This window comes from Solenopsis invicta, chromosome 5, assembly GCF_016802725.1.
Source record: "Solenopsis invicta isolate M01_SB chromosome 5, UNIL_Sinv_3.0, whole genome shotgun sequence".
Classification (NCBI taxonomy): Eukaryota; Metazoa; Arthropoda; class Insecta; order Hymenoptera; family Formicidae; genus Solenopsis; species Solenopsis invicta.
This window is the reverse complement of record NC_052668.1, coordinates 6,906,567-6,927,875: the sequence shown is the minus strand read 5'-3', so window position 1 is coordinate 6,927,875 and position 21,309 is coordinate 6,906,567. Positions and strand designations below refer to the sequence as shown.

General features: G+C 34.8%; 1 protein-coding gene across 12 annotated transcripts in view; it reads left to right on the top strand.

The window, feature by feature from the left end:
• The window catches only part of LOC105199486 (bone morphogenetic protein 1), an 899,375-nt gene that overhangs the window by 121,656 nt on the left and 756,410 nt on the right, over positions 1 to 21,309 (top strand). For 10 of the 12 annotated variants that reach the window (XR_005574951.1, XR_005574952.1, XM_039450099.1 and 7 more), the window contains 2 exons: positions 1,137 to 1,214; positions 1,345 to 1,522. The exons of 1 other annotated variant lie outside the window; for it this stretch is intronic. Coding sequence is in view for 9 of the 11 variants with exons in the window: in XM_039450099.1 (XP_039306033.1) it covers positions 1,137 to 1,214; positions 1,345 to 1,522 (256 nt within the window). In the remaining 2 variants the exon portion in view is untranslated. The remainder of the gene's footprint in view (positions 1 to 1,136; positions 1,215 to 1,344; positions 1,523 to 21,309) is intronic. One more of the 12 variants, XM_039450093.1, reaches the window with a different exon arrangement.

The window sequence follows — 21,309 nt, the reverse complement described above, 5'->3', positions numbered from 1 at the left end:
ATTATTGTTAGTAATCGTCACTAAAAGTTTATTACTTTTCGTAAAAGGAAACTGTCTCATATTTGCTGGGACATTAGTCCAGTTTGATCAAGAATTGTCACACGCAGTATGCGTCTGTGGAAGCGACATATCGTCATTTGCGTCTAAAGAAAATTAAACCGTAAGGAAATCGTAAAAAAAGTAAGTCCAAATCTTTACTTTGTTTGTTCGTATCCTGTCGAAACAAATTTGTGACGATATCAAAAATCTTATTAGGTATATCTGGCTGTGGTAATGGCAGGGACGGTTCATCCGATATTGATAAAAAATAAACCTAATAAGACCCATAAACTTAAGAATTCAAAATTTTTACCGTTATCATCTTCGTCCGTATCCTCCTCTTCTGATTCAGAATCACCCTGTTCTGGAGCAAAATCTAAATCGCTCATATAATCCAAATCAATAGTATCTTTATCACTAGAGTACAAAATAAAGTTCCTCATCTGCCAGTAATTTCGGATTTTTAAACGCTAAGCTGCGTTTCTTAGGCTTTGAAGGACCCACATCACTTTTTTGCATTTCAAAATAACAAAAATAAAAAAACCGGAAACGGTAAAAAACTTTTGAAGTCCCAGGTCCTAATCAACACACTAACTTGCGATTCGCTTCAGTGCCGGTTGCGTATGAACGCTTTGAATAATAAAAGGCATATGGCGCCGATCGGAGCCATGCGCATGCGCGAACGGAAGGCTTCGGCTTCCATAGGCGTCAGCTACAGCGAAAGTGTAATTACTCTACAATTCTATTGTACATATTGTATTAAATATTTTTTCAGAAATGCTTTTTCAAAACATTTAAAAAGACTTTATACACTTTTAATATGTTGTAACATTACTGCAACATTGTATTACAATATTGCAATAATGTTATAATATAATTTATATTTAAAAAATTTAAATGTTGCTCCAATATTAAAGTATTATTTTGCAATATTTTTCTAATATTGCAATGAAATATTTCTGCAGCGTTTCTGTAATTTTTTTATGCTGTATAAATAACCTCAATATTACAATTATTTGTACGATTATAATATGGTGTGTTTTTGGTGGTGATGGATGTTGCGGAATCTTTGTATCATCACACTCTCCTTAATTTAGCTCGCGATGCAATTGATGTATCACAAGGCTATCCATCACTGTCACCACTACCGGGAGGGCTCACTGCCAGAACACCAAGTATGTCTTGCATTCTTTTCTATTACCTTTTCTATAGCAATCTATCAATTGCAATGATTATAATAATTTTAATTCATGAATGCAATGTTTGATCAACTTACCGTAAATCATAATTATATCTAATTTCCAGAGTGTGATCAAAAATTTGTGAGCACTCCAGATGGACCGTTAAACGGAACCTTTCACGCCCCAACGTTGATCAATCCTGAAGGAGATCCACGACAGTGCGTTTATACATTCCTTGCGGGGCCGCGTCAACGTGTTGAACTGATATTCACTTCATTCGGCCTTAGAGGAAAACCGCCCGAGTGAGTCTTTGTCTTTATTATTTTATTTCAACTCGCCTAGTGTTGTCTCTAGAGTTTTTATATCACTTCTTTTACGACTAACATATAGACATCAACATATTATTTAATCTATTATGTTAAAATTATTATACAGTCAATTTTGCGTATACATTATTATTCTAAGTTTTTAACGTTTTTTATTCTGTACTTTTTCATTTTTTTGCAAATCATTTAAAAAAAGTGAAATAACAAGAAAATAAAACAGAAAAACATTTATAAAGATTGTGTGTGGCCGTTCACATGCGTCACAACAAGGACGTTTACCGAACGGCAGCCCACAGGCATAACGGGCGCCTATCGAACGGCAGCCCGCCAAACAATGCGAGGCGCCAAGCAAAGAGCGACCCGGCGAGCACGAAGCAGTTCGTGGTACCGCGCGCGAACAAGTTCGCGGCCGCGAGCAGCCACAACTGCGTGGAAAAATACGCGCGCTATACGTGTCCCAGATTTCGAAGCACGGCAGCAAGTGGCCAGGATAATGAAGAGTCATTTGTGCTTAAATTTTAAAAATTAGAAAATAAAAGGAGCAATATGCCAGGATATCAGCACCTTTTTCAGCACTGTACGAGGCGTTATCTATACTCGTACAACAAGCGCATTTTTGGAATTCACCTCTTATGAAGAGAACACCTACTGCCGAGAAAATTGCTGCCGCCGCGAATTCGGAGCGACCGCAAGGGAGGCTGATGCCATTGGATCTCCCCGCCTTCTTTTACGAGGCCTTACTGTGTTTTTTTTTTCGGAGGACAATCGCAGGATCTGGCATTACACCTTGCCATGTTTTCCGAGGATATCGCGGCTTGTCTCGCCGCCGCCTTCGCCAACCAAGCGGCGAATGGACGGCACTTTTACTCAGACCGAGAGGGCAACCCGAGTATATCGCGTGGTTCACGCTGAGGTCGTGGACACTGACTCGTCGGGCAGCAAGTGGGAGCTGAGGAACGTTAGGGTACAGAACCGCGTACCATTTTCGGACCAAGCGACACAGAACGATCTTCCAACACTCAAGGATTCGGGTACTCAAGTAGAGGCGCTGCCCTCAAGGAAGTCGCTAGCGAGAAACGAGCCATCTCCAATGGTCTTTTCCGGACCGAGAGATAATCAAATATCACGACGGGAAGATCGCGAACACTGCCGCAGGAGCCGGTCGCAAGGACGCCGACACAATGAGCCCGAGTACCGAAATTCCCGCCGAGAGGAGGCGCCAGACCACCACCGAGTCCACCGAATCGGCGTTTCCGGCGCCAGCGTTGCCACAGCTAGAGAACTTTGCTACTACCAAACGGCCCTTGTCAGGGCCACCAACAAATATACCAAAAATAACTACACATTGTAGATACATGAGAATAAACCTAGTCCTTAAGATAGGAAAGGGTCTTCATTTCCAACGCCGGTCTTCTTTTCCTGAGCGGCTTTACATAGCAAAATAGGGATAGTAGATAAACAAGTCTACTGCACACAACCCACCAATGTGCAAAGAGATTTATATTATAGTAAATAATACAGAGAGTAATTACATATTATTTGATTTAAAAAAAGAAGGGATTATGGCATATCATTTTGTTTTTAGGAATAATTAAGTAGACATTAAAATAACATAACTGTTATTATATGTATACATAATGAAAATTTCTTAATGAAAGATTGAAACCAATTTTGAAATATAACTTACAAGAAAAGGGACAGAAGTATCCTCCTCCGATTTGGACGAGCCTTTAATATATTGTACTACAAATCAATATAAGGGAAAAACGTACTTTCTTATACGTGCCTATACTCATTTTTAAAGGGTGAAACACTTTTTTGAAGAAAATCGGTTTTCTATTTTGAAGCGTATATCGTCAAAACTATAAGAGATAAAAAAAATGTGTGATTGAAAGTTGAATGGCTTAAAGAGTACTTTAAAACAATGATAAAAATACTATCTGAGAAAATCCATGTTAAATCGATAGTCGCATTTATTGTTGACGCTTTTCCGTAATGCTGATTGGTTCTCTCGATGTGCTTACTCGTACTTCGCGAGCTGCTGTCATCACGGAGATTACGTTTCGACAGTTAATAGACATAACTGTTACATGCATCGCGAGGTTAATGATGTAATAATAATGTGTTGATTCTGTTTCCTGCGTTGATGAGGACTTTTCTTTTCCGTTTGGACGACTTCACGATTATTTTAGATAAGTATTATTAAACGTCTATGTTTATGGTTACAATATCATTATAAAGAATTGATACTTTGTGTTATATTTCATTTTCAGCAATTTTATTTAATATTATTATAATACTGCTATTAAAATGTTATTAAAAGAAGAGTAATGAAATAATGTAAAAAGGAAGGAAGGAAGGAGATTAAATCGAAGGAGTGTAAAATAGTATAATAAAATAGAAAGGACAAAAAAATTAGAGAAGGCGGAGAAGGTAAAGATTTCAGAAATTAAAAATGTAATTGAACACGCGTTTTAAGGTTTTTTTTAATAACGGGTGAATATCATATGATATTTGTGATTTTCTGTTATTAAAATAAAATTTTCTTTAAGGATGTTCTGGCTATACAATCCTGGCTTTACAAAATATTACAAATATTTTTTTTATGTGTTATAAATATTTACATTAATATTTTTATAAATATTTTTCATTTACGATAAATATTTTAGAAAATATTTAATAAATATTTTAACAATATTTTGGATAAATATTTTTATAATCTTTTCCGTCATGTATATAAAATATGTATAAAATATTTATATAATATTTCTAAAAAAATTATGATAAATATTTATTAATATTTATCATAAATATTGTGTGCTAACTGAGTATAACATACATATTTCATTAAAATATATTAAAATACATAAATATATAATTTTAATCAATTATGATGTTAACACAATTTCCTTATATTTGAAGGAAATATTATAATAAAGAATTGTTGAAAGCTATTTATAACAAGTTATTGGAAATTTTATACTAATAAGTTCCGTACACTATTGTCCTTCAGTTCCTGAGAAACAGTTTCCTTCCTATTGCCTTTAGATAGTCTTATACAAAGAGATTAGTGTTTGCGATGTAACAACGTGATTGCAACCGCAGGAAAACTTGTAATTAGCAAGTATTTCTCCTTTTGTGCAAAGAATGCATTGCTATCTGGGTAACACCCTATGTACTCGTATCATGTATAGGACTTAAATAATGTTAGTTAACGTGATATTTGGCACTACAAATAAATATATTTGTATATTTTGCAATGTTTGCGATTGTCGACAAAAAACTTTTGCACATAAATTTTACCAAAAATCAACTGTAAGAAATGAAAAAACTAGACGCATATTGATAACATTTAATGCAATTTAATGTATTTCAGATATCAAATGGAACTTAAAAATCCATAAGATATTTAAATAAATATCATTAACATAATATTTGCTCTTCTATCACTTTATACAAGTCAAAGTAGAATGTGGTCATGTAGTATGGTTATGTAGCCCATTCGAAAATTTGACATTTACTGAAATTTCGCATCGTTTTTATATTGCATTGATATTTTAATAACAAGTTAGTAAATCGATATAAACCTTTTTAGAAATGTTGTTCAATATTTTATTTACTCATAAACAAAGTTTCAGAATATTGGCAATGTTGCTTCTTTATAATTTCATTGATATAAGTGGAAATGTACTGCTATACCATAACATGCAAAATTTAAAGTTGAATAACTCGTGAACCAGTTATATAGAAGATCGAATTCAAATTTTAAACATGTGTTCAGATAATAAATAGACGATTTATAAAATTTTCAAGGCATTGTCAATGTTAGACGTTACTGCCAGTACATCCTTAATAAAACATTATCTCTTTTAGTAAAAAGTTTAAAAAATGTGCAACAAAGGTAAAAAAAGAAGAGGAATGATGTAATGTAAGAAGGAAGAAAGGAAGGAGGAAGAATTGAAAGAGTGTAAAATAGGAAATAAATAGAAAGTAAACAGGAATTAAAGAACGCGAAGGAAGTTAGGAATTTAGAACAAAAAGGATGAAAGAAATTAAGCGTGCAAATAAACACAGGTTTGAAGATCTTTTTAAATAATGGATAAATGTCACATGATATTTTGACATTTTGTGTTTTAGGAATGAAAATTTTTGTTAATAAAACATTTATTTTTTTTAGTAAAGAGTTTAGGAATTTAGAATAGAAAAGATGAAAGAAATTAAGCGTGTAAATAAACATGAGTTTGAAGATTTTTTAAAATAATGGGTAAATATCACATGATATTTTGACAATTTGTATTCTAAGAATGAAAATATCTTTCCTTTGAACATTATCTCTTTTGGTAAGGATTTTCAAAAATGTGCAATAAAGTAAAAAAAGAAAAAAAATTTATTAATTTAAGAAGGAAGGAAGGGAGGGAGGGAGGGGGAAGAATCAAAGGAATATAAAATAGAAATAAAATAGAAAGGCGAAAAGAATTTAAGAAGGTAAAGAACGTAAATACTTTTAAATCCTGAATATCTCAGGTGATAATTTGACATTTTGTGTCGTAAAAATGAAAACTTCTCCAATAGAATATTATCTGTTAATAAAGTTTTTTAAAAATGTGAAGTAAAGATATAAAATAGAAGAGGAATAGAATATAAAAAGGAAGGATTAAAGAAGTGTAGAATGAAAATTAAATTAAATGAAGAAAAGAACTGAAGGTGTTGGAGAAAATAAAGATTTTTAAATAAAGGATAAATGGAGTTAAGACATCAATTGAACACCAAATTAAAGGTTTTTTTTAACATGGGCAAATATTACATGATATTATATTTTGTGTCATAAAAATAAAAATTTTTCTAATGGTATATTATGTAGTTTAGTAAAGTTTTTTAAAAATATAAAATGATAATGAAATAAAGGAATAGAATAATATAAAATGGAAGAGAGGGAGGGAGGGAGGAGGAAGGATCGAAGGAGTGTAGAATGGAAATAAAATTGAAAGAAGAAAGGAATTGAAAGTGTTGGAGAAGGTAAAGATTTTTAAATAAAGGATGAATAAAATTAAGACAGCAGTTAAATACTAGTTTAATGGTTCTTTTTAATAATGGGCAAATATTACATGATATTTTGATATTTTGTGTCATAAAAATGAAAATTTCTGTAATAGAATATTATGTATTTTAATAAAAATTTTTAAAAATGTGAAATAAAGATATAGAAAAAAAAGAAAAAAAATAATATAAAAAGGAAGGATCAAAGGAGTGTAGAATGAAAATAAAATTGAAAGGAGAAACTAATTGAACGTGTTTGAGAAGGTTAAAATTTTTAAATAAAGTATGAATAAAAATGAAGACATCAATTGAACACCAGTTTAAAGGTTTTTTTCTAATAACGTACTAATATTACATGATATTTTGTGTCATAAAAATAAAAATTTTTCTAATATAACTTTATCTATGATATCTATTTCTTTTATTTCGACAGATTGTTTAATTTATTGTGTGTATCCCGGATCCTGCAATATAGACTCTAATCCAACATGTGTTACGTGGATCGTATTTCCAGTTATTATTCTTATATAGTCTTTTCAAGTTAGTCATTTATTTTAAATTATTTATGCCTGTTTATATGAACAACACAAAGATCTCTTTAAAATTTCTGTAGTAACTATATTCTTAAATATTTATTGATACAATATTTAATATTTTAAAATATTAAAATTATTAAAAGAAATTTGTAAATAATAAGATGTAAGCACACAAATGTATTAATAAAATTCTAGCTTAATGAGTTCCGAAAACACAAGGATATAAATGGCGAATTTATAAAATCTAATTGAAGAGAAGTTCAACCTCTTTAAAGACAACAAATATTTTTATCCGTATCTTAGAAAAAATTAATATGGAATTAAAATAATAATTATTTCTATTAATAAAAATAATTATTATTTTAACTTGCTTAAAATAATGAAAATTTTATAAATTTGTAATTTTTGTACAACACTCAATATATGTAAAATAAAATAATCTTTGAATACCTATATTATGTAAAGGTAAAAATTTGTAAATAAGAAACGAAAAAAATTAAAAATACAATTGAACGCAAGTTTGAGAATTTTTTAATAATGAATGAATATCATCTCACATGTTATGAGATTTTGTGTTATAGAAATGAAAATTTTTTTAATCAAACATTATCTCTTTTAGTAAAGATTTTAAAATATGTGCAATGAGAGAAACGGAGAGACATGAAATAATGTAAGAAGAAGGAAGAATTGTGAGAGTGTAAAACAAATAAAAAATATAAAGCAGAAAGAAATCAAAGAAGGTGGAGAAAGTAAAGTTTTAATTAAAGTATGAAAGAAATTAGGAATGTAATTGTACACGAATTTGAAGGTTTCTTTAATAATGAATGCATATTATGGTACATTGACATTTTGTTTTAAGAATTACTATTTCATTAACCGAACATTATCTGTTTTAGTAAAAATTTAAAAAAATGTGTAAAATAATGTAAGGAAGAAAAAAGAAGAATTGTAAAAGTGTAAAATGGGAAAAAAGTAGAAAGTAGAAAAGATTTAAAGAAGGCTGAGAATGAAAAGATTTTTAAATAAAGGATAAAAGAAATTAAGAATGGAATTAAACACGAATTTGAAAATTTTTTTAATGACCACGTATATTTCAGAAAAAAAATTTCTGAGGTAAGCTTTTCATTATGATATCTCCATCCGTAGAATACAGACAGAAACAAGAAAAACATTTTCTTTATAGAACTTTACCCATCGTTTGAGAGTATTTAGAACTTGATCGATTTAGAAGTTATTGAGATATGATAATCTCGTGTGCTTGGAAGTTGATGAGTCGTGTATAATATTTGTTTTTAATATTATACAAAAATGTAATTGTATTACGTGCTAAGTATAAATGTTATTGTATATTAAATAATTATAAAATAAATAATTATAACATGTTTAAATTTTGTTTTGTGTAGATTTTGATTATATAAACAACATAAAAGAGTTGTACATATGGGTATCTATTACAAGAATGTGATATTAACGTATACTATTAATGGTATTTTATAGATATTTACCCTATCAGGAAACAATATCTTTTAAATGTTTCTTAAATATTTAAAAAGCATTATAATAAAGAATGAATATTTAAAAAACGTTATAATAAAGAATAAATATTTAAAAAATATTTAAAAAACATTATCTACTGATAGAGTAATAATAAATCAAATCATATTCTATTTTTTTTATTCATAATCATCAAGAACATGATCTGTCATTTGTCATCGTAAACTCTATTATTCTTAATCATGAATGTATAATTTTTGAAGTTCTTATTATTTATATTTAGTTACATGTAAACATGAAATTAAATAAATAGCGCGCGCGTAGCGCGCGTTTGTATTGTTCTAGTTTAAATAAATTTTATATGACATTTTTTGCATTGATAATCTTAGTGAGATCTTTAAAAATAAAAATTATTTAATGACATTCGGACAAGGGGAGAAATCATTCTAATGACATATAAGTTCATAAGTAGTTTCAGAATTTTTATACATATTGTTGTACTCGACGAGACGAGCACACAAAACACTCGCGAAGGAAAAAATGAACACTCAACACGAAATGATTAGACACTCTTTTATAAAAAAAAAAAACACTGACTTTAATTAAATGACTATGTACAATTAATTCGTAGCGGAATTATTTAAAATATCGCTTGACAGTTCCGCGTTCCAAAACAGAACAAAAACCGGCCGCGCTCTTTTTATCAAATCGATCCATCTTCCTTCAGTTTCTCAAGTTTAGCCAAAAAGCGGGCATAACACTGCCCCCTTTTTAAAACTTGTCGTCCCGACAAGCACAAAGTCTTCTCATATCTTCAGACCACCTGTCGTCTTCAAAACCCATCTGAGTGTTACTGCTCTTTTTCTTGAGCTGCTGCTACCAGATTCCAAGCCACTTTTTCTTGAATTCAAACGACATCCTGGAATTCTTGATTACAGAAGAAACCCTCCTCTCTTGAAGAACAACTTTTTCAGAGAAATCCTCTTTGAAGAATTTTTCTGAGGAATCTTCTTTCCTCACTTTGAGTAATTAAAGGTATCTACCGTGGACCCAACGTCTCGAAAAACTCACCAAGCTCCTGCCTCGGCATTAACCCTCAGTCCCACAGGAAAAACCACAGCTCAAAAACCTGGGGCGAGGCAGTCTTCTTTTCGTTTAAATAACCAGAAGACTTGTCTTTATAATCTCAGCGTATCTTCAAACGCTTAAAAAGAAGCGCTTTCCAGCAATTGTCTGAACAAGACTTTTTTGCCTTAAAAAAAAAAATACATGCAAAAAAACAATTTTATAAAATAAAGAATTTAACTAAGCTCAGTGTATTTTTCCTAAAAAAAATTTTTTTTTTGGAACAAAGCTAACTTATCTAAATGTACTACTTTATTTTTATGCCTAAGTGATTTCCGTATATGATATACTACGTCATTTAATCTTTCGACAATTTCAAACGGTTCTTCCCAACTACTCTGCAGTTTAGGAGACCTATTTTTCTACGAAGATTGTGAAACCATACTTTTTGTCCAGACTCAAAGTGCATAAGGCGAGTCTTACAATCATAAACTTTTTTCATTTTTTGAGATCTAACGGTCAGACGTTGTCTAACTCCGATATAAATCTGAGAAAGTTTTTTCCTTAATTTTGAAACATAATCTCCCCTAGAATTAACTGAATTGGATTCAGGAAGTTTCCCACAAAATAAATCTAAAGGCAATCTTAATTCCCTACCAAAATTTATTTACGCAGAGGCTAAACCAGTGGCCTCATGCCTTGAAAATCTATACGCTAAAAGACTCATTGGAATCCACCGATCCCAATCTTTCTAATTTTCTGTAATAAGCTTTGATAAATAGTCCAACAAAGTTTGATGTTGACGTTCCACTTGACCATTAAACTACGAATGAAGAGGAGTAGTTCTGGTTTTCCTTATCCCAAGCAAACGTGCCAATTCTGAAAACATTCGTGAATCAAAATTTCTCTCTTGATCAGTATGTAACTCCGAAGGAATACCAAAACGAAAAATTATTTGACTTACAAAAATTTTGGCAACAGTCTATGTCCTGAAATTTTTTAATAGGAATGCCTCTACCTATTTTAAGAAACAATCAATAATGACTAAGAAATATTTCAAAAACTAAGCATTTTAGGAAAAAGTGTTTCAGATAAAAGTTGTAGGGTATAAACAGATTTATTTACTGATTTTATTAGTTTAACCTTGCATGGCGTCGCCTAACATTCTAAGGAAATACTGATCCTCCTTCATTAGGAAACTACCAATACTCTGATATTGCGACAGGTGCGCGTATTATGGCATGCGTTATGGAGTGTTTTTTTATTATTCTTGGAAAATGGAAATGTTGCAACATAACTTTATCATACATTGTTCAATTTGTAACAAAATAAGTTTTATTTTGCTTATAAAAAGAATACAAATTTTGAAAAAAATAGGTAAATGGTAGGGGAAAGTATTTTTCTTTATCTCTTATAATTTTAACGATATATGTTTTGAAAAAAATTGATTTTCTTCAAAGGGATGTTTTACCTCTAAAAGGGAAAACGAGTACGTATAAAAAATACGTGTTCCTTATTTTTATCTGTACTACAACATATTAAAGGCTCGTCAAAATTGAAGGAGGTCACCTTGAAAGCATTTTTTGTTAGAGTATTTAATAGCCTATTTTGTATTATGTGTAAACATACCATTAGTTGTGAAATATATCGTTTATTAGAAACAAAATCAATTTTTTTGCAAAGCGTTCAAATAACTTATTTTATTACTGTTGGAAGAGTTTTTAACATTTTTTGGGTAGCATTAAGCATTTTTCACAAATATATGGTTTCTTAAAATGATAACTATATAATAATTTTTTTTAAGGTGTTTATTCAGAGCAAATTGTAACTATTTTTAGACTCCCTTTATTTACAAAACCATATTAACAAATTCTCAACTTATTATTAACTTTGTAAAATTCGAAATGTGTGTAACCAAATAAAAGTTAACAAAAAAAACACTCGAGTATATATACATTCATGTGACAATACACTTAAGTTAAAAACAATGAGGAAAAATGTGTAATTAAGTACTAAAATGTACTTACAAGGAAACTAACGGAAATGTCCGTCTCAGATTAAAACGAGCTTTTAATATGTTGTAGTACAGATAAAAATAAAGGACACGTATTTTTTTACACGTGCCCATACGCACTTTAAAGGGGTGAAACACCCTTTTGAAGAAAATCGGTTTTTTTCTTTCAAAGCGTATACCGTAAAAACTATAAGAGATAGAACAAAATGTTTTAAATGAAAGTTGAATGGCTTGAAGAGTAATTTATAACAGCAGAAAAAAAATAACAAAAATTTTTTTTTAATACTTTCCTCCACCACTTAACTATTATTTCAAAATTTTTATTTTTTTTATAAGCAGTATAATAAAGTTTATTTTATTACGAATTTAACGGTATATGATAAAATTACGATACGACATTCCTATTTTTCAAAAATAATTAAAAACCTCTCTACGCACGGTACGCGCACCCGTCCGCGCGTTTGTGCGCTACGGAAGTGACTTCCTCCGATTTCGACGTGCTTTTAATATATTGCACAGATTAAAATAAGAGACACGTACTTTTATACGTGCTCTAATACACTTTTAAGGGTAAAACACCCCTTTGAAGAAAATCGGGTTTTTTTCTTTTGAAGTGTGTATCGTCGAAACTATACGAGATAGAGAAAAATATTCTCAATGAAAGTTGAATGCATGTTTTTCTCGCATAAGATGACAAAAACATTTCGAGGACAGTCTGTGTCTAATGGGCGGATCCCGATAGCACACAGAACCGATAGCACACCATTACTTACAGCGGCCGATGACTAGAGTTTTTCCGTTGGTTGGGTTAGATAAGTCAAGATGATTGATTGGTTGGTTATGGCAACGTGCGCTATCGGATCCCGTCCGTGATTAACATGAAAACGCAGACATCAAGAAAAACATTAACGTAACTCTTAAATCTATACATGTCAATACTGCCGAGACGTAAATATTCTATTTTAAGATAAGAAATGACCCAAAGTGCACGCGCCAGTAACGTGGTTATGCATATTTCTGCACACTAATCGAATTTAATAAACACATTAATTGAATTGTATAAATGCAGTATAAAAGATGAAATTTCTACCTAATTTTTGAATTAGTTTTATGTTAGTTCTTTTGTTATTAGTTGATGAACTGGCGTTAGATAGTGAAGGTATGGAATGTGTGAGTAATAATTTTTTGTAATCCAATCTCCTTATCTGTAAAATGTTGAAGAGAACAAATATTCTGGTCGAATCATGTAGACCAGTAAATAAATGTTTAACTTATATTAATTACATATTATTTTCTAAACAAGAAATTAATGTCTTACAACATCGTAATTGTGGTTATTTTTCAGTGTAGTGTCATTTTATTTTGTAAATGTTTTTCTCGATGTCTACGTTTGTATGTTAGACACAGACTGTCCTCGAAATGTTTTTGTCACCTTATGCAAGAAAAACATGCATTCAACTTTCATTGAGAACATTTGTCTCTATCTTTTATAGTTTCGACGATACACGCTTTTAAAGGAAAAACCCGACTTTCTTCAAAGGGGTGTTTCACTCTTGAAAGTGTATTCGGACCCGTGTAAAAAAATACGTGTCCCTTATTTTAATCTGTGCAACATTTAAAGGCATGTCGAAATCGGAAGGAGTCACTTCCGTAGCACACAAACGCGCGGACAGGTGCGTGTACTGTGCGTACGCGCACCCGTCCGCGCGTTTGGCGCTACGGAAGTGACTCCCTATAGAGAGATTATTAATTATTTTTGAAAAATGGGAATGTTGCAGCATAGCTTTGTCATATACCGTTGAATTCGTAATAAAGTAAGCTATATTTTGCTTATAAAAAATATAAAAATTAAAAAAAAATAGATAAGTGGTGAGGAAAAGTATAAAAAAAAGGTAAAAAATTTTTTTCGTTGTTATAAATTATTTTTTAAGCCATTCAACTTTTTTTTCTATCTCTTATAGATCTCGACGGTGTACGCTTTGAAAGAAAAAAACCAATTTTCTTCAAAGAGATGTTTTACCCCCTTAAAGTGCGTATGGGCACGTATAAAAAAATACGTGTCTCTTATTTTTATCTGTACTATAACACATTAAAAGTTTGTTTTAATCTGAGGCGAACACTTCCGTTAGTTTCCTTGTTAGAAAACATTTCGAAGCGCTCAAAAGTAAAAATTCTGTATAACAATTGTCAGCTTCTTAGTATTGACATGTTAGAACTACTAAACGAATAATTCTATGAATAATTGTTAGAATTCGTCACTTAATAACGGAGAAAATAGAAAAAGCCATAATGTTCACAATAGTCATAACACCTTCTTCTCTAGTCACTAATATCTAACTATCTCTGGCAATTCCCGGTAGCGGGACACTAATCAAAATACACTACTCAAAAAAAAAAAAAAAAAATAGGGAACACTTTCCAAGCAGCAAAAATTAGGCTATTTTCAAATGGCTGTAACTTGGCGAATAATCATCGTAGATAAAAAATGAAAAAAGCATTTTAAAGCTTTAAATTTCAACTTTAACGCTGTATCAATAAATTTTTAAAGTTCTTTTAACTTCTTTATCTTATGCAGTAAGAAAGCACCCTTTGTTTTGTTTCTTAAAATTTCGTATATTTGACACTTTGCAGCTCAACAAATTTTTTTGAACAATTTAAATAAAACGTCTTAAATAAACTACAACATTATGCCTACAAAATGCTTTTTTTAAAATTTCTTTACGATTTTTTTTTTGATCAAGTTACACAACTTTGAAGTTAAACCTGAATTTTTCATAAATGATAACTGTATTCCGTGAAAAATTATCATGAACAAAAAATGAGAAAAGTATTATAAAGCTCAAAGTTTCAGCTTTAACATGCTATCAGCGATTTTCAAAAATTTTCTCAATTTCTCAGTGTTATGCCCCAAAAAGGATACATCGTTTTTTCCCTAAAATTACGGGTTTTAACAACCTGTAGCTTAATAGAAGAATTTGTTTTTTTTTATAAATACAATGCAAGTGCCATAAAGTATGACATTTTTTCTACAAAGTGCTTTCTTTTGAATTTTCCTACGATTTTTTTTTGACCGAGTTACAAGACTTCGAAAAAACACATTTTTTACGGTATATTTTTCCGAAAAATGATGTTTACCGCCGACATTAACATTACCCAATGTGCGCCATGTGGAAATTGCCGGTAGGATTTTTGTACATCGCGCGCGCACACACACACACACACACACACACACACACACACACACACACACACACACACACACACACACACACACTCACACACACACACACACACACACACACACACGCACGCACGCACGCACGCACGCACGCACGCAGGCACGCACACGCACGCGCGCACACACACACACACACACACACACACACACACACACACACACACACACACGCGCACACACACACACACGCACACGCACACGCACGCACGCACGCACACCCTCACTCACTCACTCACACACAATGTGCAAAAGTCCGACTGGCAATTTCCACATGGTGCACATTGGATAATGTTAACCCTTCAACACATATTAAAAATTCGCCTAGATTTTCGATTGCTTACTATGTGAAGACGGAATGAAAAAAATATTCAGGCTAGGTGGAAAAAAGTCTCTTTTGAAGTCTCTTTTATCGACTGCTATGATTAACCAACTTCATTGCTTAACTAAAATAAAATGGCACCAATGTAAAGTTTTTTCTGGACGGTCTTCCACGCCCACTTATATGTCTAAGGGTTAACGTCAACGGTAAACGGTCATTTTTCGGAAAAATGTACTAAAAAATGTGTTTCTTCGAAATCTTGTAACTTGGCCAAAAAAATCGTAGGAAAATAAAAAAAACCATTTTGTAGAGAAAATATCATACTTTATGGCACTTGCATTGCATTTGTAAAAAAAATTTTTTTATTGAGCTACAGGGTGTCAAAAATATGTAATTTTAAAGCAAAACAGGGTATCTTTTTTGCGGCATAGCACTGAGAAATTGAGAAAATTTTTGAAAACCGCTGATAGTTTGTTAAAGCTGAAACTTCGAGCTTTAAAATACTTTTTTCATTTTTTATCTATGATGATTTTTCACGGAATACAGTTATCATTTGTAAAAAATTCAGATTTATTTTCAAAGTTGCGTAACTTGGTAAAAAAAAAAAAAAAAATCATAAAGAAATTAAAAAAAAACATTCTGTAAGTAAAATGTTGTAGTTTATGACGTTTTACTTAAATTGTTAAAAAAAAATCGTTTGTTGAGCTGCAAAGTATTAAATATATGAAATTTTAAGGAACAAAACAAGGTTTACATTTTTACTGCATAAGACAAAGAAATTAAAAAAACTTTAAAAATCCGTTAATACAGCGTTAAAGTTGAAACTTCAAGCTTCAAAATGCTTTTCACATTTTCTATCTACGATAATTTTTTCCCAAGTTACAGCCATTTGTATACAGCCAAATTTTTGATGTCTGGAAAGTGTTTCTTATTTTCTTTTTGAGTAGTGTATGATAAACGTGATTATGAGGTATTCTGTTATCTTTTTTTTGTATATGTATTGTGACGTGGCAGTTTTTCCTGCCTCGCCACTTCATCTCTCCGCCTACACGAAGCGTAAAAGTCCGCATACGACTAGGCCAAGCACTCAGCGAGAGAGCGAGATCTTCGGCGGGACTGCATCGTGCATATTATTTTGTTTTATTTATTTGCGGCTTATCTTTGTATGAAATCGGACACCTCGTCAAGCGTTGCCAGGAAGCAGCGCGGGATGTCGACCGCAGCGGGAGAACACGCGAGCGATTGTCCAGGGCCGGCGCGCTAGAGACCATGACGGAGAACATGACGAGGCGGAGCGTGGCGGAAAATAGGCGCCGCGCAAGAGAGGCTCGCGAGATGCACGGAGGATGGATAGGCTGGAGCGGACGAACGGTCAGGACAAGGGCTGTCGGATGCCGGCTGGCCATCCAAAAGGATAGCAACAGAGGATTGTCGCCTAAAAAGCATGCAGCTGCCATCCACGGAGACGACGAGAACGGCAAGGATTTTGGGTGTCGAAGGGGACCGCACAACACTTGCAAAGACACCTCACTGCGCATTTGTGACGTCACGACTAGATAAGGACGGCTGCTGATAGGACGCGCCGCTACGCGCAAAGATATCGCGCATCCTGTGGAAGGGGTCGCACCCATCGATCCCGTATCGAGCGCGATACTTTTGGCTTTTGCGTGTGACTCGGCAAACTGCGTGCGTGCGGAGAGAAACTACGCAAGCGATATCGGCAATTGTTATTGGCGTGCCAGCTGTCAAAGGAGTGCCCGATCCGGACAAATCCACGAGAATTAGCGGGACGGAGGAGAGGCTGTGTCGTTGTTGAGGTGACCTTGCTGCAGCCACGAGCTGCCCGTATCGACATGCTTGTGTTCTGAGGTGGAGCTATTGGTGTTAGTGTGCGAGTGCGTCCACCGCGTTGCGATTGAACGCACCTTTTTCGTGATTAGCGGGCAATCCACCTCAAGCACGGGACTCTTTCGAGCTACCCAGTTGTCGGCGGCCGCGTTTTGCGTTATCGGCCTCGCCGTGGAACTTGCGGACGATCGGCTTCCTGGGAAGCCGCAAAGCCTTCGCGCACGTACGCGAGTCGTACTGCGGTCGTGATCGCACGGCCGCCGGGTATATCGGTGCGTCTTTGTACCGCGCGTTTTTGATTAATTTGTTATCGTTTACGACGACTGCAGTGTCGTCAGCGTGTACATTTTCTTGCGGTCATTGCAAGTTAGAGGAGGCTCATTAGCGGAGGTTTAGCTATCGGGTCCTCGCCGTGCCGTTCTGAATGCGCGTGATTAGCCTCCGTAGTTTTTACTTTTGCGTAGCCGTTGTGCAAGTAAGTTTAAATTGGTTTTTGCGTCCCTTTTATTTCTTTCTTTTTCCGCCAACATTTTGTGTAATTCTTTTGTTTTGTTCATTTCGGTGCATCTGCTAATTTCTTTTGTATGTTATTTCTATTCTTCATTACAATATATGTATTTTTTCTGTGCTTGTTACATCGGCCTGACTTCACTTGATTTCTAGCCCACTCGCCTCCTTCCGTAAAAAAGCCTCTGTCTTCGCATCCCCGCTCCTTTACAGGTTAGAGGAGCTAGCTGGGCGCGTGCGAGCGACAATTTCGCGTTTTTGCTTAAAATCAGTTTGCAAATTATTATGTCTTGGTGTAAACTATTGTTTCGCGTTGTATATTGAACTCGATGACGACTGGTAATCGCGTCTGGCGCCCAACTTTGTAATTTAGAGCAAACTTAGATATAGAAACTCTCCCTCGCGCGTGTTTGTCTACCATTTTTTGCACTTCCTTTGATTGCGTATTTTGCTGTAGTTCTCCGGCAAAGTGAAAAATACGTGACAGTATACATATGTATACTGCTAGAAGATATTTGTCATCAAAATTAATTTAATTATATTACTTTAATGCCATATTTAAAGCCTTCAAGCTAGATTAAAGTTACAATTAATATTCAACATATTTCTAAAAATTACGTAAAAATACATACATATACATATAAGGGCTAGAAGAAAGAGGAAGATGGAGGACATGTAGGAGGGGAGGGATAGAAAAGAAAGAAGGAGGAGGGTGGCTACAACGGAATATAAAACAGGGGGGAAAGACGCGAGGAGTATAGTGGAAGATATATTGAAAAGAGTGGGAGCGGAGGTGGGAGTGGAGAAGGTGAGAGAGGTGAAAACAAGGCGAGAGGAGCAAGGGGGTTTTGCAGTGGTGAGCTTCAGATCAGAAGGAGAAAAAAAGGAGGTGATGAGAAAGAAAGAGGGGTTGAGAGAGGAAAGGGTATGTATAGAGGTCGATTTAACATGGAAGGAGAGACAAGTGAAGTGGAAGATTAAGAAGGTAGGAAAGGAGGAGGAGAGAAGACGGGCAAGAGTATGGGTAGGAGGAAACAAGGTGATGATAGACGTTTGGTAACCGAGAGGGTTTCCGGATGGATGCCACGTGCGAGTTGGGCACTTTGCCGATGTTTCGCAAACATTGCAGCTTGCATCATCAGGGCTGAGAGCTCCGATATTGAGCTCCCTTCGGTTGTGGTGGTCCTTATATATCCCCGTTGCGCCCGGTAGCGGTTGGGGTAGGGAGTTTGAGTTTGAGTCTTTTAATTGACCGGCCGGTCAATAAAAACGCTCCGATTGGCTGACCAAGTCAAACTCCCCACCCCAACCTCCACCGGGCGCAACGGGGATATATAAGGACCACCACAACCGAAGGGAGCTCAATATCGGAACTCTCAGCCCTGATGATGCAAGCTGCAATGTTTGCAAAACGTCGGCAAAGTGCCCAACACGCACGTGGCATCCATCCGAAAACCCTTTCGATTAACAACAGCAATGGCCACGAAAGCCTCAAGACTAGAATAAAACGCCTTCACGGAGAGGCTATTCTAGGGTTGGTAAACTTATTTATCAAACTCAGGAAGTCCTTGCACGTCCAACTGTGTTCCTTAGCATTTCTAAAACGATGCCGTGACCATCGAGTGCTACCTAAATGCTTTCAATTAAAAAACCCTTTGCCTACCTCCATCCAAGCAAAAGTTATCCTTCAACAAGCATCTCTACGGTTAGTCAAGGAAAAGATCTTGGCAACCAAAAGAAGTATAGCCAGTACCTCCCAAAAGCTTCTTGGATTACACCTTTTGCTTGCTGACTCACTAAAGCCAGAGCTGTGGCAAACACTGGACCGTATTACACACGAACAGGCTGTCCGTTCTGCCAAGGTGAGAAAACGAAAACAGGAGGAGAAATACAAGAAGATTTCTCACAGGCTGGATCTCCACTTCCAACACACACAGTGAAGAACTTCAGCAGTCATATCCTGTCCCCATCCGAAGTGTCATTACTTTGAAAAGGACACAATTTTGCTGTCACCCCCACAAGTATTCCTACGGAAGAAATTATCAGCCAAATTGAGACGGCTATCTTCCGCCTCCCACCCGAAGCAAGCAACGACATTAGACAATGAGCAGTCAACATCCTCCGCAAGGCTAAACCACCCAGCCAAAACATTTGCAGAGAAGAACGCTTGGCACTCCGAAATTTGAGACAGAACAACAACATTCTAATTCTATCGGCGGATAAAGGAAATGCCACAGTAGTAATGGACAAAGAAGATTACTGTAATAAGATCAATGTTATGCTCTCGGATTGCAGCGTTTATAGAAAACTGAAACGGAACCCATTATCCACCATAAAGAAAAAAACATCCGTTCTGCTTAAGAATTCAGGCCTCCCTCCTGAAATTACCAAATACTTTACCCCCCGGGAATTGTCGGCTCCCAGATTCTACGGCCTCCCCTAGATTCACAAGGAATTGGTCCCCTTTTGCCCTATCGTTAGCAACATCGGAGGACTCTCCTACCAGTTGGTCTGCTACCTCACCAAACAACTTCAAAAACTTACTGGTCACAATGGATCTCACATCAAGAATTCTATTGATTTTGTGAACAAAATTACAAAGATCAAAAGGAAACCCTATGACATCCTGGTACGTTTTGTTGTGGTTTTATTGTTTACAAATGTCCCGGTCCAGAATACATTGGACATTATCAAAAAGTCTGACAAACTGCCGGCTAACTTCGTCCCACTAATAGAACATTGCCTAACCTCGACCTATTTCCAGTTTCAAAGAGAGTTCTTTGAACAAACCTCTGGAGCAGCAATGAGATCCCCTGTTTCACCCATTATTGCAAACATTTTCATGGAACATCTTGAAGACAAAATTCTGAAAAACGCACCCCTCAAACCTTCCACGTGGTTCCGATACGTAGATGACACATTTGTTATATGGAGCCACGGCAAAGAAACTCTCCCACCCTTCCTCGCTTTTCTCAACGCCCAACACCCAAACATTAAGTTTACAATGGAGATAGAATAGGAAAACCAAATTCCCTTCCTAGACGTATTGGTTCGAAGAAACGGAGATGGTACCTTAGGCCATCAGGTTTACCGAAAACCAACCCACACTGACCGATATCTTCACGCAACCTTCCATCACCATCCTTCACAAAAGAATTCAGTTATCAGCTCTTTGGTATACAGAGCTCTCACAGTTTCTGAACCAACGTTCCTGGATGAGGAGTTACAACATCTTAATCAGACTTTGACTAGGAATGAGTACAACAGCAAGAACATTAATCAGATAACCAAGAGATTGAAAAATAAGATCTTCAGTCCCAACGACACCGAAAATCTGGATGAAGAAAGAGAAAGGAAAATGACGGCTGTTCTTCCGTATCTTCAAAGTACAACAGAGCGCATAGGCAGAATTTTGAGTAAGCATAACATCAGAGTTATCTTCAAACCCCAGAAGAAAATTGCTCAATTACTCCCTAACCCCAAGGATCAAAGACCAAGCCTGGAAGCACCAGGTGTGTACAAGACATACCTTGCGTCTGCGGAAAAGTGTACATAGGAGAAATCGGGAGAAAGATCAGTACACGGATCAAGGAACACCAGAGGTGTGCCAAACACAGCCACTTTTCACAATCAGCCTTGACGGAACATTGGATGGAGACTGGACATGCCGTGCAGTATGATAAGTCTACCATGTTGGCCCCATCA